The sequence below is a fragment of the Mizuhopecten yessoensis genome, unplaced genomic scaffold (assembly GCF_002113885.1).
Source record: "Mizuhopecten yessoensis strain PY_sf001 unplaced genomic scaffold, ASM211388v2 scaffold8833, whole genome shotgun sequence".
NCBI lineage: Eukaryota > Metazoa > Mollusca > Bivalvia > Pectinida > Pectinidae > Mizuhopecten > Mizuhopecten yessoensis.
Genome location: NW_018407744.1, coordinates 419,365 through 435,595, shown reverse-complemented (window position 1 = coordinate 435,595; position 16,231 = coordinate 419,365). Strand labels below are relative to the sequence as shown.

Here is a 16,231-nt window from a genome sequence, read left to right as displayed (position 1 = left end):
AACTAAAATTATGGCTACAAAACAAAACCAATAAAATTATACAACTCCAGAATAATGATGTAATACTAGGCAAACTAATACATAAACAAGAAATAAGATCTCTAAACATTATAATTATAATCGCTAAATTCCACATGTATAAGCAAAAACTGAGAAAATGCATACCAAGTATTTTAGGTTTTAAAACAGAACTGGACAGGTATATACAATATGAAGAAATCACAGCAAAAAACCATGGAATATGAAAAATTTGGAAAAAAATGGTCCCAAATTCAATAATCAATGCCGCAGTCCTGCAGACCGAATAGAATTACCACATACAACATATCATGTGCACGTATATTGTGAAAATGTGAGAATGCGTGAGTGAGAGATATGTCGATGTAGATTAAAAAAAACAAAAAAACTTTTTACATGCACAATGAATCCTTTTGAATGCCTGATAACTATATTAAATACCATAATGGGAACAAAAATACAGTAAACACCTTCCTGAGTCACTAATAAAAAATTAAAAACAGTGTCCAGGAAAAATATAAGATGGGCAGTCAAGAGGAAATTTTCATTGTATATTGTTCACAGATCTATATATTTATATACCAGATATATTAATTTTAACATGTACAATATACTGTCAAATGTATAATATGCAAAAGGTTGAATAAAAACATGTTAATTTGGAAAAAAAAAACAACTGTAACAAATTGAAGCTTAGCCCTGTCATCAAAGATCAAGGTTACTGTTATTGAATGATCAAAGGAAGCTTATGCCTGGTCAAGGTTACTGTTACTGAATGATCAAAGGAAGCTGATGCCTGGTCAAGGTTACTGTTACTGAATGATCATAGGAAGCTTATGCCTGGTCAAGGTTACTGTTATTAAATGATCAAAGGAAGCTTATGCCTGGTCAAGGTTACTGTTACTGAATGATCAAAGGAAGCTTATGCCTGGTCAAGGTTACTGTTACTAAAGAATCGAACAAAGCTTTGACTGTATGCAAGCTACCCTACGAAAGAGAACCCTATTAATTTTGGACATGGTCTGCTGAAATTCAAGGTCACTGTTCAGGAAAATAGAACTTGACATATGTTGCTGTCTGGATGCTTACTTCAGAACAAATGCTCCCAACTTGATATGTGTTGGTTGATTGTTTTAGAAAAAAGGCAAGGACCCTGTTGGTTTTTGGTTTTGTTTGTCGAAGATTAAGGTAATTTGTTTTCATGTAATTTTCTTGTCCGGAGCTTACTTCAGAACAAGTGATCTCACTAAGCTTAGACTTGGTATGTGGGTTGACCTGTTGATATTGGTTACTAAAGGGAGAATTGCGTCCCATAGTCCAACTGAGAACAATGGATTCCACAAATCTTACTATAGTAACATGGATTGACGTAGAGGAGAGGAAGAAGCCAATTCATTTTGGGTGTGGTTTAACAAAAGTCAATGTTCCTATAATAGACTAGAAGCAACTTTTCCTTTGGAACCATATTTGGTTGTAAGTGTTCTTGGGTGGTATGGATTAAAAAAAGTACAAGAAAAGGTTGACCCCCACAGAAAGCTTTAGGGCAGGTCACAATCGGGGTAACTTGGCCATGTTGTTTAAAGCAATCTCTGATAGAAATACACCGTACAATGATATATATTTTGCTGAAAATGAATTAGTACAGCAGTGTCGGCTACCAGCACCTGTAAAGTCTCGTTGAGAAATAGGGATAACAAACTTGAACTCTCGAAGTCCAAGATGGCCATCCTGTATTCTCCATCAATGCAATTTGAGAAAGATCTGTTCAAAACTTTTTGAGAAATGGCATTAACAAAAATTATTTAAGGACAGACAGACCATGGACACAGTGCAATTTGATAAGCCCACAGACTGTTGATGGTTATATAGCTCTCTTTAGCATAACAAAAGAACAAAAATCACTCGACATGATATTGGGAATCATCTTTATTGATAAATCAATAAACAAGTTCATGTAAGTATGATATAAGATATCAGTAAAGATTTGTAGATATATATTATTGATATGACCCTTGTTACAGTATATAGTGCCATCAATACAACTTTATCATTAAGGTGTCCCTGTGTGAATTGTACAGCATTGAAAAAGAAACCAGTTCACACCAACAAAAATTTCACACCAATCCAAGAGTGTTTATTTTTTCATCTTCACACTAACATAAGGGTAACTAAATTAGAACACTTTTTGAAGAAAGTTATTAATATTTAGCTATTGAAATCCTTTTACTATTTTTTAATGAAACGTTGAATGCCTTTAGCTTTCGCTTTGTGCATCTCCGAGATATCAACATTTGGTAGTTTTAACTTAGTACATAGTAGTAATGAGCAATTAGTTTAAAATCATAACTGATGATAATTGGTTGGTAATTGGAATTTTAAGTTTTTCTTGTTACTTTTCCAACATCGAAATCAAACATGTAATAAAAATCAACAAAATAAATTACTTTCAATGCATACATACATTGTATGTTACCAAAAATGGAAAACCTCAAAAAAAGTTTATAAAAATAACTGACATCATTTGAAATATGTTTCTTCATTTCAAGTAAGTTTAGAAATTTTCTGATAAATATAGTCATTATTCATTCAGATATATATTTGAACTTATTTGAAAAATAATGTTAACATAGAAACAAAAGGGGGACAATGTTAACCATCCCTGGCCTAAAACTTGGGATCAATTATGTATGTATAATTATGCCTTTATGGGCACAAAGACTATATAATATTACGATATCATGCATATTTAATATACATAATACAGTTTTATACTAGAAAAAGGCCAAAAGGGCCTTAAATACCTCTCAAATGAATTCCACAGTCTAATGAAACGGAAACAAAGATAAAAAGATGATTGTGATGAAAATTTTAGTACTATACACTACTGGTATTCACTCAAAACCATGTACTCATATTTCCAAAACGTTTAAGCAAAATCAGTTCATTAACACATTATTTTAATAAAAAAAACTCCAGGTGGAATCCATGGCGGCAATATACCAAATATTTCAAAGGAATCTCCAACCATATATCTCTGGCCCTGCCCCTTTGGATCAAGGAATTTCCATACCAATTAAATTATGCCAAGATCCCTTACTTCATACCAGAAGAATGTTCATTTAAAGATTAATACCTTTTCCACTTTTGGGTCCTGCCTTTCTACCCCCAGGGAGCCACAAACTTGCTAAATATAGTGTTAATTCCCTGATCTAAATGATACTACATAAAAAATATGGATGAAATCCATTCAGTTTAGCAGGACAAAATTATATTAATGGACAATGATCATCGCAAGTCCCAGTATTATGGGATACTCTCACTTTGGTTCATTTGACATATAAGGTTAAGGTTTATAATGGTACTTAAATCTCAACAACCAAACTAATACATCTTCTATGGAAATTGATAGCACTTAATAGTGAAGCTCTTCTTGGTACTTGATCACACGTGAATGGAGACAGCCAGGAAACATCAGGAAAAATCAGTTACTTTTGTTGTGGAATGTTTTCTTCACATGTTGTGAATAATTTTCTGAAAAATAACAATTATTCCTTTTATTGAATTGGTTATCTTTTTGTCTCTCTGCTACTGATCTAGAAGTCATACATGAGGGAAGAGAGATAATCAACTTGGTTAAAAAAAATATTGTATAATGAGTTTTGTATAAGTGAGTTTTAACCCATGGAGCCCTCAAACAGGGAACAAAGGAAAGCTGGGTATTGAAGGATGATCCAGAATAATTTCTGCAATCTGTCCCATAGGTTAGTTTGAGAACAATAACCAAACTATACTCCAACACAGTCCAACAACAAACATAATTCAAGAATTGGGTCAAGTTATTAATTCTACAGGGAAATAATACAGTGTACCAATCAAATCATAGAATGATAACTAGGTCAGTGAAGTGATTTTATATTCATACACGTAAGATATCAGTGACATGTTGTTAAACAAATACTCACATCACATGTGATGTCAGCAGCTTCAAAGCCGAACACCTTCGAGAAGAAATAGAGCTCTCCATCCAAGGCTGTCTGTAAATTTTCTGCCTTTCTAAAGCCATGTTGTTCCCCTGAAGATTTTAACAACAACAAAATACACTCTTAAAAAACAAATTTACAAGTATAAACCAAAGAGAAAAATAATCCAGACTTTGTAATATTAGTGAAAGCTTGTGTTCTTTTCACTACTAACTTCTTTCCAATTACAAATTGAACCATACTGATGAACCCCCCTTTAAAAAAGACCCTTGGTGTGAAGCTGATGAAACTAGGTTGTGGTGTTTTTTGAGGTGGTAGAAGTTGGGTAGGAGGCGGAGGGTTTGGGGGTGAGAAGAGCATTTCCAAAAAGGGTGGAACAGTTTAATGGATGTGCATTGTACATATTGTCCAATTCCTATGAGCTTCAGCAGCAGGAAATTTCCCTTTTGCAGATCAATAGAGCATGGGACTAAAAAGTCTTGAGTTGCTGGTTTGATTCCAAAGGCAATTATTTTCACAAATTCCTTCCAATTTCATTATATCCTGGATTATTCTTACCGTTAATGAAATGGTTACCACATATTTGTAACAGAATAATATATGAAGTTATCTTAATGATCTTATTCACAACACAACTAGATTTATACTACAATGTATTAATATCAAACATTTTGTGAACACAACAATGACCTCCCCTTTCTAAGTGAATGAGTGTGAAACTGACCTTCAAATAAGACAAACATTGTAGGTTGGCCCTTTGCCTTGACTGCGTCAAACATCATTTGAGCTTGATTAGGAGGAACAATCTACAAAAATATTTATATACATCAATCACAATTTGAAACTTAGAACTGCTTCAGAGAAAAAACATCTGTCTGATGAATGTTAACAGTTCAGTGAATTATTAGCACCTGTAACTGAAGTGTCAACATCTAATAACGTAAGTGAGCTAGAGACCTTGTTTATAAACCTGCCATTAATCATACATAGCAATTTACTGGTATCCATGGTGTGACATTTACTTCACTTTATAAAAATAACTTTTAAAACATACCTTGTCCTCATCTCCCTGGAAGAAGGCCATAGCACATTTAAGCTGATCGACAAAGTTGATGGGAGAGCGGTCCTTGTAGATCTTCACTCCGTCACCACTGTATGGAGCAATTAGTGAGTCCAGGTATCTACTCTCAAACTTGTGTGTGTCATGTGCCAAGGCCTCCAAGTCACAAATACCATAGTGGCTGGCACCTGAGGAGTCCACCATACATCAATGAACATCTTGTCATATATTGTACAACATTAGCTGTATGACCATTTTAACTTCGAAGGCACATAACATAATCTAGTAATGCATGTTGGACAAAGGGTTGTGAACTGACCAAATCACTTCTGCAACACAAAATTTGTTATTTGATCTATTGTAGAATGGCCTTGTCTGTTGTGATGTGACCTTGTCTGATAGATGGTGACCTAGTCTATCATAACATGACTTTATTTGTTGTGACCTTTTCTATAATAGGGGTCTGTCATAATATAACAATGTTATATGATCAAGTCTAGTATAACATGACCTTGTATGTTGTAAGATGACCTTGTCTTCTGTAACTAATTGTCACATGTTGAACAGGTGGCCTACCTGCTTTGAAGGTGTCCTTGAGGCTGTGACAGGATAATATAGTATATATTGTAAAGGTGACCTACCTACTTTGAAGGTCACCTTGAGGCTGTGACAGGATAATATAGTATATATCGTACAGGTGACCTACCTGCTTTAAAGGTGTCCCTAAACGTAAGACAGGCCAGTGTGGTATAGCCCCCTGCAGATCCACCATCAATACACAACTTATTTTGATCCACTTTCTTGGAGTCTGCCAGGAATTGAGCACCATGACAACAGTCGTCCATGTCATATATTCCCCAGCTACAGGGATTCAAAATTATCAGGTTATTACCTATGGTCTAATAGAAGAGACTAACAAAAGCCTTAACACTTTTCACTGATGTAATTTTCAAAACTTATACTTTTTTTAACAGTTACAAGAAGAGCAGGTGAGGTAATAATTAGTAATGTAAAACTTTGAATGAAACTGCTTTAGTTTGGATCATTAGCTGAAAGAAATACTCTTAAAGTGTCAATCTTAGACTTAAAACAATCCTCTTAGACATGACTTAACACATTTTACATCTTACTCAAATCTCAACTTGTATGACAAGTATGATATTACGTTTATTATTGTGACTTTGATATTAGTTGACAGCCATCAGTGTTCTCTCCAGAATTCTTTTGATGCGCTATGGCATCTAATTTTTAACCCTTCCATCAAAGTTCGGTGCTCGAACCGTTTCCACAACACAACCTATCAATCGTAAGCGACGCCACTTTGAGAAAGAAAACTCTTAACAAGAGTAACTAGAACACTGACAGGTCAGTAAGGGCCCCGTCTTGTGGCAATACCGGTATATCCCCAATAATCATCAAGAAGCAATCTGCCCATATAGCTGAGCTTGACGTTTGACATTTGGACCTCAAAAAGAATCGCAAGGAAGCAAAATATACATTTTACATGTACTATGATGTGAGTCTTGTTTCCTTCCACCTCCATGAAAGCTGGGTCCATGTTCCCAGGCTGGGTACATTGGTTCACAGTAGCTCCAATTTGAGCCAACCTGTTTGCCGTGGGTTGCATCTCGTATTCCTGGGGGAAGAAGATCCTGGTAGTTGAGCAGAGTCGGAATCACTGTCAAACTCCTGATAGGAAGGAGACATGATCCGATATTCTGCAACATACTGCTTTGGTTTCTGACTCTGGGTAGACGAGAGGTGATATGGGCCCTTTATCACCAATCAGCTGGTCACGCCGAGCCCTTGGTATACATACTCCCAAGAAGGCAGTGGCTTAGGGTCAAAACGCAACACAGAACACCCAATTCCCGTAAATTCCTTGTGATGACCTCCACACAGAGCGGCAAAACAACGGCCGTGTTGTCGCCACTTCTGTTGAGGAAGGGCATCCAGGGTATCGCAGGAAAATAAAGTGGGAAAAAGAAAAAGGCAACATCCTCCCAACTCATTAATAAAAACAAAATGTTCTCGTCTATGACTGAAATTGCTGATGCAGTTGCAAAAACATAGCTAAAAACTAATCCCCTTTACACCACTCCCAAAAATTCCAGTCTTTAAAAAAGAAGAGGGAAAAGAAAAGGCTCAATTTCAAATCATCAAACAAAGAAAGTAATTATGAACAATTTACCCGACCAGAACTTGTTGATTCGCTTAGAAATCACAGGACACTGCTTCAGGACTCGTCAGTAACATGCCTTCTATACATATTCAACCAAGTTTACGCTTCTGGAAAGATTTCCGATTCGTGGAAGAACTCCACAATTATACCTATCCCAAAACCGGGAAAGGATGCTACTGACCCTAACAACTATCGTCCTATCTCTCTGACTAGTTGTGTATGTAAAAACTTTAGAACGAATGATAAACACTAGACTAGTTTGGTTTCTTGAGGCCAACGATATAATATCCCCTCTTCAAAGTGGGTTTAGAAATAGAAGAGGGACAAATGACCATCTCATCAGATTAGAGACGTTCATTTGAGAGGCTTTCCCCAAAAAAGAACACCTTGTCGCCGTGTCCTTTGATCTTGAGAAGGACTATGATACTACATGGCTGTATGGCTTCATGAAAGATCTTCACGACCTTGGCGTACGTAGAAACCTTCTCAATTTTATATCTTATTACCTATCAGATAGACACTTCAACGTCCGTGTTGGTTCAACTTTTTCTGAAACGTCTAAACAGGAAATGGGAGTCCCACAGGGTGGAATCCTATCAGTCACACTGTTTGGTCTTAAAATCAATGATATAGTCAAATGTCTTGGTCAATCAACAGAAGGGTCGTTATTTGTGGATGACTTCTTGATCTGTTACAGATCTAAGAACATGCACACGATAGAACGACAACTTCAACAGAGTTTAAACAAACTACAAAATTGGGCAGACGAAAACGGCTTCAAATTCTCTAAATCCAAAACTGTGTGCATGCATTTCTGTCAAAAACGAAAAGCACACAATGACCCAAATCTAACACTCAATGGCACTAGAATTCCTGTTGTTGAACAGACTAAATTTCTCGGCCTCATTTTTTATTCGAAACTCTCTTTCATACCACATATAAAGTATCTGAGTGAAGGATAAGTGTTCCAAGGCGTTAAACATTATACGAGTCCTTTCTCATACTGATTGGGGAGCGGATCGTGAAATGCTTTTTCGCCTATACAGATCACTTATTCGAACAAAACTAGATTATGGTTCTATAGTATACGGGTCGGCGGGCAGTTCGTACCTTCAGATGCTAGACCCAAACCATAACCAAGGGCTACGTCTAGCCCTTGGAGTTTTTCGAACAACACCTGTAAAAACCTGTACATGGAAGCAAATGAACCATCCCTTTATGACAGAAGAAAAAAACTTTCATTACAATTTGCAGCTCAATTAAAATCAAATCCTTAAAATCGGCTCATAGCCACACCAGAGAATATATCTGTTAAATTTACCACCAGAAAACTGGCTACAGATAAAGTGAAGTAATAATCTATAGCTTGATAAATAACACGAGCTAGACCCCAAAGAAAACAAGAGAAGCAGCTAGACTCTGCATGACTCCGGAGAAGCCACTAGACTCCTAATATCCATTGAGAAGCTATAAAAGACTATGAATTGGAAACGCTAGACTCCGAAGAAGGCAAGAGAAGTCACTAGACTCTGGAGGAATCCAGAGAAGCGACTAGACTTATAGCCACCCCAGAGAATATATCTGTTAAATTTACCACCAGAAAACTGGCTACAGATAAAGTGAAGTAATAATCTATTGAAGAGATTGGGGGTAAAATTCCCCAAGAATTTTAAAGCCAAGCCTAAATTTACACATAGTTGTTCATAAAGTCTCGATCAATAGAGTGAGTAACCCACCTAACATAAACATTACATATAACATAGAACATGAAGCGGCAAAAAGAAACCTCACAGAAGCCTCACAAAGGGGCAGCATGTAATAAATCGACAAAATAGACAAATATGAAGTTACTGTATACATATACATGAACCTGAAAAAAACAACCAACAAATACACAAAAACTCATGATCATGAGGCAAATTAATTAGAGGCGATGCAGGGGTTGGTGGGTGGGTAAGCCAAAATAAACAAGTGTAATCTGCCAGCACTACGAGGAATGAAACTGAAGCTGGCAATACAAACACCCCTCTAAGACGTAATTGCTGATTGGTCAAAAGTTACTATGGACTGATTAACATATACTATGATACCTTACATGGTAAGACATCTAATTTGCATAGGTAAACACTATCACTCTTCGAAGAAGAACACATTCCATAACCAGGTAAAAGAAGGAATTACAAAAATGAACATAAGGGAAAAGCCTGATATCCTATAACACTTAATATTGCAAACATATATATATAACAACAAAACTATCATATCTACATCTACAACAGCCAAGGCAATGGAAGGCTTACACAGTTATATATAAACTATAATTTATCATTACATATCAAATTATTCTATTACATGAGCGAGGGAAATCAATTGTTATGCCCGAAGCAAACAAATCCTCCTTTCGGGAATGCATTTCGAAATTATCCTTCTCATACACATCTTTACACCGATGGTTCCAAAGCAGATTGGGCCAAATTCCAACACATGTGCATTGAAAAACTAACCATAGACAATTTTACTAACCTCGACGACCCTATCAAAACTTTTACTGAAACACTCACTTCAATTGCCCAAAAGACAATTCCAAAATCCGCTCCAAAACCTACGAAGTTCCTTTTATCTGAAGAATCTTTTGAAACACGCAGTAATCGGGCAGCTGCTCTAAGACGCTACTTCAATTGCCCAACTGCTTCAAACTACAGTGAATTTAAAATTTGGCGGGCAAAGGCTCGGCGATCAATTAAAATTGACAAAAGAAACAGCTGGAGAGAATATGTATCCAAGATATCATCAAACACGTCCTCAAAAAAAGTATGGGATATGATTCGGAAAATAAGTGGGAAAAAGAAAAAGGCAACATCCTCCCACCTCATTAATAAAAACAAAATTTTCTCGTCTATAACTGAAATTGCTGATGCATTTGCAAAAAACATAGCTAAAAACTCATCCCCTTTAAACCACTCCCAAAAATTCCAGTCTTTGAAAAAAAAGAGAGAAAAGAAACGGCTCAATTTCAAATCATCAAACAAAGAAAGTTATAATGAACAATTTACCCTACCAGAACTTGTTGATTCGCTTAGAAAATCACAGGACACTGCTTCAGGTCCTGATGATATTCCATATCAATTTCTAAAGCACTTACCGGACTCTTCACTAACATGCCTTCTTTACATATTCAACCAAGTTTACGCTTCCGGAAAGATTCCCGATTCGTGGAAGAACTCCACAATTATACCTATCCCAAAACCGGGAAAGGATGCTACTGACCCAAACAACTATCGTCCTATCTCTCTGACTAGTTGTGTATGTAAAACTTTGGAACGAATGATAAACACTAGACTGGTTTGGTTTCTTGAGGCCAACGATATAATATCCCCTCTTCAAAGTGGCTTTAGAAATAGAAGAGGGACAAATGACCATCTCATCAGATTAGAGACGTTCATTCGAGAGGCTTTCGCCAAGAAAGAACACCTTGTCGCTGTGTTCTTCGATCTTGAGAAGGCCTATGATACTACATGGCAGTATGGCATCATGAAAGATCTTCACGACCTTGGCGTACGTGGAAACCTTCCCAATTTTATATCTAATTACCTATCAGATAGACACTTCAAAGTCCGTGTTGGTTCAACTTTTTCTGAAACGTCTAAACAGGAAATGGGAGTCCCACAGGGTGGAATCCTATCAGTCACACTGTTTGGACTTAAAATAAATGATATAGTCAAATGTCTTGGTCAATCAACAGAAGGGTCGTTATTTGTGGATGACTTCTTGATCTGTTACAGATCTAAGAACATGCACACGATAGAACGACAACTTCAACAGAGTTTAAACAAACTACAAAATTGGGCAGACGAAAACGGCTTCAAATTCTCTAAATCCAAAACTGTGTGCATGCATTTCTGTCAAAAACGAAAAGCACACAATGACCCAAATCTAACACTCGATGGCACTAGAATTCCTGTTGTTGAACAGACTAAATTTCTCGGCCTCATTTTTGATTCGAAACTCTCTTTCATACCACATATAAAGTATCTGAAGGATAAGTGTTCCAAGGCGTTAAACATTATACGAGTCCTTTCTCATACTGATTGGGGAGCGGATCGTGAAATGCTTTTGCGCCTATACAGATCACTTATTCGAACAAAACTGGATTATGGTTCTATGGTATACGGGTCAGCGCGCAGTTCGTACCTTCAGATGCTAGATCCAATCCATAACCAAGGGCTACGTCTTGCCCTGGGAGCTTTTCGAACAACACCTGTAAAAAGCCTGTACGTGGAAGCAAATGAACCATCCCTTTATGACAGAAGAATAAAACTTTCATTACAATTTGCAACTCAATTAAAATCAAACCCTAAAAATCCTGCTTTCAACCAAGTATTCAACCCCAAATACCAAAACATATTTACGCAAAACCAAAAACTTCTGCCAACATTTGGTATCCGAATTTTGAATTTCCTGCAAGAACTCAACATAAAATTGACGGACATAGCTGAATTTAACATATCTGATGTTCCTCCGTGGACCATTCAAACCCCCGATTTTAACTTTACATTACATGAGCGAGGGAAATCAAGTGTTATGCCCGAAGAACACAAATCCTCCTTTCGGGAATGCATTTCGAATTACCCTTCTCATACACAACTTTACACCGATGGCTCCAAAGAAGGTGAGAAAGTGGCAGCAGCCTGCTGTACTGCCAATACTTGCACTTCAGTCCGACTACCAGACGGCGCCTCCATCTTTTCTGCTGAAGCATGCGCCATTGGTTTGGCCCTCGACCATATCGATGAACACCGCATTAAAAAGGCAATTATTTGTTCAGACTCTCTATCTGTCCTACAGAGTTTACAGTTACGAGATCCTAAAAACACAATCGTACAAAACCTTGCTCATCGAATATCTCGTATATTAAAAAAGTCTAAAATAACTTTACTATGGATTCCGAGCCATGTCGGAATAAAAGGCAACGAATTTGCTGACAGGGAAGCAAAAAATGCATTGAATCTCGAACAAACAAATATCAAACTACCATACACAGATTTTAAACCTACTATTCGTACAGCCATTCAAAATGAATGGCAGAAACGCTGGTCTCTGGAGACCAACAACAAACTTTTTAAGATACAACCGAAACTTAAAACATCTATTCCCAGTCGGAAAGATCGTAGAGAGGAAGTTGTCCTCGCTCGGCTCCGCACTGGGCACACATATCCTACTCATTCGTACCTTTTAAAACGAGAAGATATACCTTCATGCCACGCATGTGACACTCCATTTACAGTGGAGCATTTTTTAATAGAATGTTCCGATTTTAAACACATTCGTGATAACTACTTCCGAGTCCCGGATATGAAAACACTTTTCAGTTCCGTGGATTCGAAGGCATTATTTAACTATTTGAAAGACATCGGTCTATTTTATAGACTCTGATGTCTTTTAACCCACCTTATCCTTTTTGACGTTATATATATATCGCATATTCCATATCATCTATTCGTTATCTCTTTTATTATTTTAACCCCCTTTTATTATTTTTAATTATCTACACATACAATGCGAATACTTTTAAAATGAACCATTTTATCTGATTTTATCTTCGCTATTCACATGTTTGTTAAAAAAGTAAAGTGAATAAATAAATCACCATGGCCCTAAATGACCACAGCCGTCGATGGGCCGTTAAACATAAACAAACAAACAAACAAACCAAAGAAGGTGAGAAAGTGGCAGCAGCCTGCTGTACTGCTAATACTTGCACCTCAGTCCGACTACCAGACGACGCCTTCATCTTTTCTGCTGAAGCATGCGCCATTGGTTTGGCCCTCGACCATATCGATGAACACCGAATTAAAAAGGAAATTATTTGTTCAGACTCTCTATCTGTCCTACAGAGTTCACAGTTACGAGATCCTAAAAACACAATCGTACAAAACCTTGCTCTTCGCATATGTCGTATCTTAAAAACGTCTAAAATAACTCTACTATGGATTCCGAGCCATGTCGGAATGAAAAGGCAACAAAGTTGCTGACAGGGAAGGTAAAAAAAATGCATTGAATCTCGAACAAACAAATATCAAACTACCATACACAGATATTAAACCTACTATTCAGACAGCCATTCAAAATGAATGGCAGCAATGCTGGTCTCTCGAGACCACCAACAAACTTTTTAAGATACAACCGAAACTTAAAACATCTATTCCCAATCAAAAAGGTATGTACAATTAAAAATCTCAATCCCCTGAGAATGTTTCCAACCAAATAAGCTTGATATCCATCTGATAGTTCCAGAGGAGAAGTTGTTTAAAACAATGCAGCAAAATTGCCCCTTGCCCAAACCCTCAGACCCCTCCATATTAAACAATGTTTAATCCCACCACCTTAGCAAATTTCATTCAGTTATTTAGAAGGAAATGGTTTGAAGAATGATTGACAACAGAAGCCAAGGTACAACAAGGAACCTTATAAATAACAACCGTATTCTTACTTTTTAAGAAGTTTCAATCTGTAAGTGCGTCCGTAGCCTGTGGACCCTCGGTAGTTGACGTCCAGGACAGCAAATCCCCGACTTGTGAAGTACTGAATGGTGAGGGTTAGACTATTGTCCGACTGACTAGTGGGACCTCCATGTGCCTTGACAAGCAGTGGAGGTAAGGTGCCTTCTGTGCCGACAAAGTCTTTGTTCTGTGGCAGGTACAGATAGCCATAAGATCTGTCTCCATTAGAAGTAGGCCAGGTGATCTCTTCTGGAACACTGTAATAGCCCTTGTCAATGGGTAACACCTTGGACTCTTTGATAATATTTACCTGTAAAGGATGAATTGGTATTGTAACTTAGTTTTATATCTTGTCCAATCTGAAAAAGAGAACATGTTTATCAATCTACACTCTCCTAAGAGAGGTTACCATCCCCACAATGCAGTTTATATTTACTATTAAGAGAGTGTCTATGTCAGGAGGACACCTTTAAGTGTTCCCTTTGGGTTGTTCCTTATTACAGATTGGGCTGTATGTCACAGAAACAATGTTTTTCTCAGTACATCTGTTAGGTATCATAAAGAAATACATGTCCTCTTCTTCCTTACAAAAAGCACCGTAGGTAAGAGTTTGGAAGGGGAGACAATACAAAACTCCAAAAATTAACCTTCATTCACCGCCAAAAAAACCCACCATCTTCAGCTAGCTGCAATTTCTTTCTAGTCAAAATTGTGCCTTAATTTTACCTCTAATTTAGATAATTCTTTTTTTCGTTTTCATATGCCGGGTAGCCTTATTGTCTGCTATTTGAAATTTAATTCCAGATCGATGCTATTAATGCTGTAAAAGTTTATTTCAAAACCTGTTTACAGTGGACTCGTGTTACAATACAGTGCTGAGAATACCAACCTTGCCACTGGGAAGGACATGGATGATGCAGGGGAAACGGGTTGGACTGCCTCCGTAACAGAAGATATCGCCACTGGTAGTGAGGTGGAGGAATCGGTAAGATGTAAAGCCTGTGTCGATCACTTTGTATGCTTTTGTCTTGAGATCTAATATTCCCAGGTCCTAGATACAAAATAGTTCAAGGAACAACATGTAGATGGATTTTGCAAACCATGTGCATGTGTATTTTTTATATGTCAAAAATGAAATCTTGTTTTATAATTCAAACATAGAAAACACAGATACCTTACTCTATGACTCATGGTTTTGTTAGAAGATTTTGTTTGAAATTTTAATCTAAATTTGAATGTGGGTCAAGGTCAATATTTTTAAAACAAGATTTTAAGGCCTTTTACCTCAACATTTCACAGGCAAAAACATCATTATTTTTCTTAGTAAATTTTATGAAAATTTTAACACATTCGATCTTTGACATTAAACATGCTTCAAAGTCATATATTTGAACAAATTAGCCACGAACTACGTACCAAACTTATTATCATAACTCTTAGCCTCATGTTTGGTTTCAGGAAGCCTTTTGAAGATTTTAAAATAGTTTACCCCTGACCTTTGAATGTGGGTCAAGGTATTTTATATGAACTAAGTTGACAGACAATCATCCAAGCAATACAGGCCAAACATCATCAAACTAGGCCCTGTGGCCCTTGAGAAGAAGTTGTTTGAAGAAAAAGGTTGATAGTAATACAGAAGATAGATAGACTAAAGACATAACTCCACTTTAATAGTACACTTTGTTCCTTTGCATTAGGTGAGCTTGTAATGTAACTAATAATAAAAACAATTTGAGGTTCTAGCACAACATCGTTCGTAGGTCGTCTCAAAGCAGTTCACAAATTATTATCTGTGGTTATAGGGCCTTTGCATTAAATGCTTGTAATGTAACTACCCTGTGACAAGCCAATGCTCAGGAATGCTTATTCAAAAAGATTTTGATGAAATTTACATCAGCCCCTCTTGACAATCCTTAGGGATTTATCTGGGAATACTGGCACGATACCATTACCCATGCATTGATCCATCTCAGATACAACTTCACCTCCTGGCATATCATCACTACGGTAGTCAAGATGAAACAGGAGTAAACCACCCAGGAGAGCTCCTATGTTAACATGCCGGTTATACTCACCCCTCCCATCTTAATAGCCACCTGACCATTCCCTGATGGGTTCACACTGTAAGTTGTACAGTTGAACGCCCAGTGTGGACCTCCCGTCTCCTTGTCCTGTGGCAGAAGGTTGATGTGCTCCCCCTCCGAAGTCATCTTATACAAGTTCCACCACTCCGACTTGTCACTGACGTACAGTAGTTCATTGTCTGTGGTCCAACCAGGCTCAATCACACTGGAATCGGCACCTCCCACAACCTGACAATATTAGGAGCCAAACTTACAGAAATACCAAATATCAAAAATATTGTTGATAACATAATTATCTTAAGAAAGTAATAGTATATCATCGACTTGACATGACATCAAAGCCATTAATAAGATATAATTACATGGAATATCAGATTTTAAATTCTAGATCAGTGTTACAGGTAGAC

General features: G+C 37.0%; 1 protein-coding gene across 1 annotated transcript in view; it reads right to left on the bottom strand.

Annotated features, from left to right (window-relative positions):
- Positions 1 to 1,926: 1,926 nt before the first annotated feature.
- The window catches only part of LOC110456701, a 32,261-nt gene continuing 17,956 nt past the window's right edge, over positions 1,927 to 16,231 (bottom strand). Inside the window, exons 6-13 of the mRNA XM_021507586.1 lie at positions 15,816 to 16,052; positions 14,630 to 14,791; positions 13,731 to 14,050; positions 5,765 to 5,919; positions 5,053 to 5,246; positions 4,723 to 4,804; positions 3,981 to 4,090; positions 1,927 to 3,549 (exon numbers count right to left, since the gene is read on the bottom strand). Coding sequence (XP_021363261.1) covers positions 3,529 to 3,549; positions 3,981 to 4,090; positions 4,723 to 4,804; positions 5,053 to 5,246; positions 5,765 to 5,919; positions 13,731 to 14,050; positions 14,630 to 14,791; positions 15,816 to 16,052 — 1,281 coding nt within the window. The 3' untranslated portion in view covers positions 1,927 to 3,528. The remainder of the gene's footprint in view (positions 3,550 to 3,980; positions 4,091 to 4,722; positions 4,805 to 5,052; positions 5,247 to 5,764; positions 5,920 to 13,730; positions 14,051 to 14,629; positions 14,792 to 15,815; positions 16,053 to 16,231) is intronic.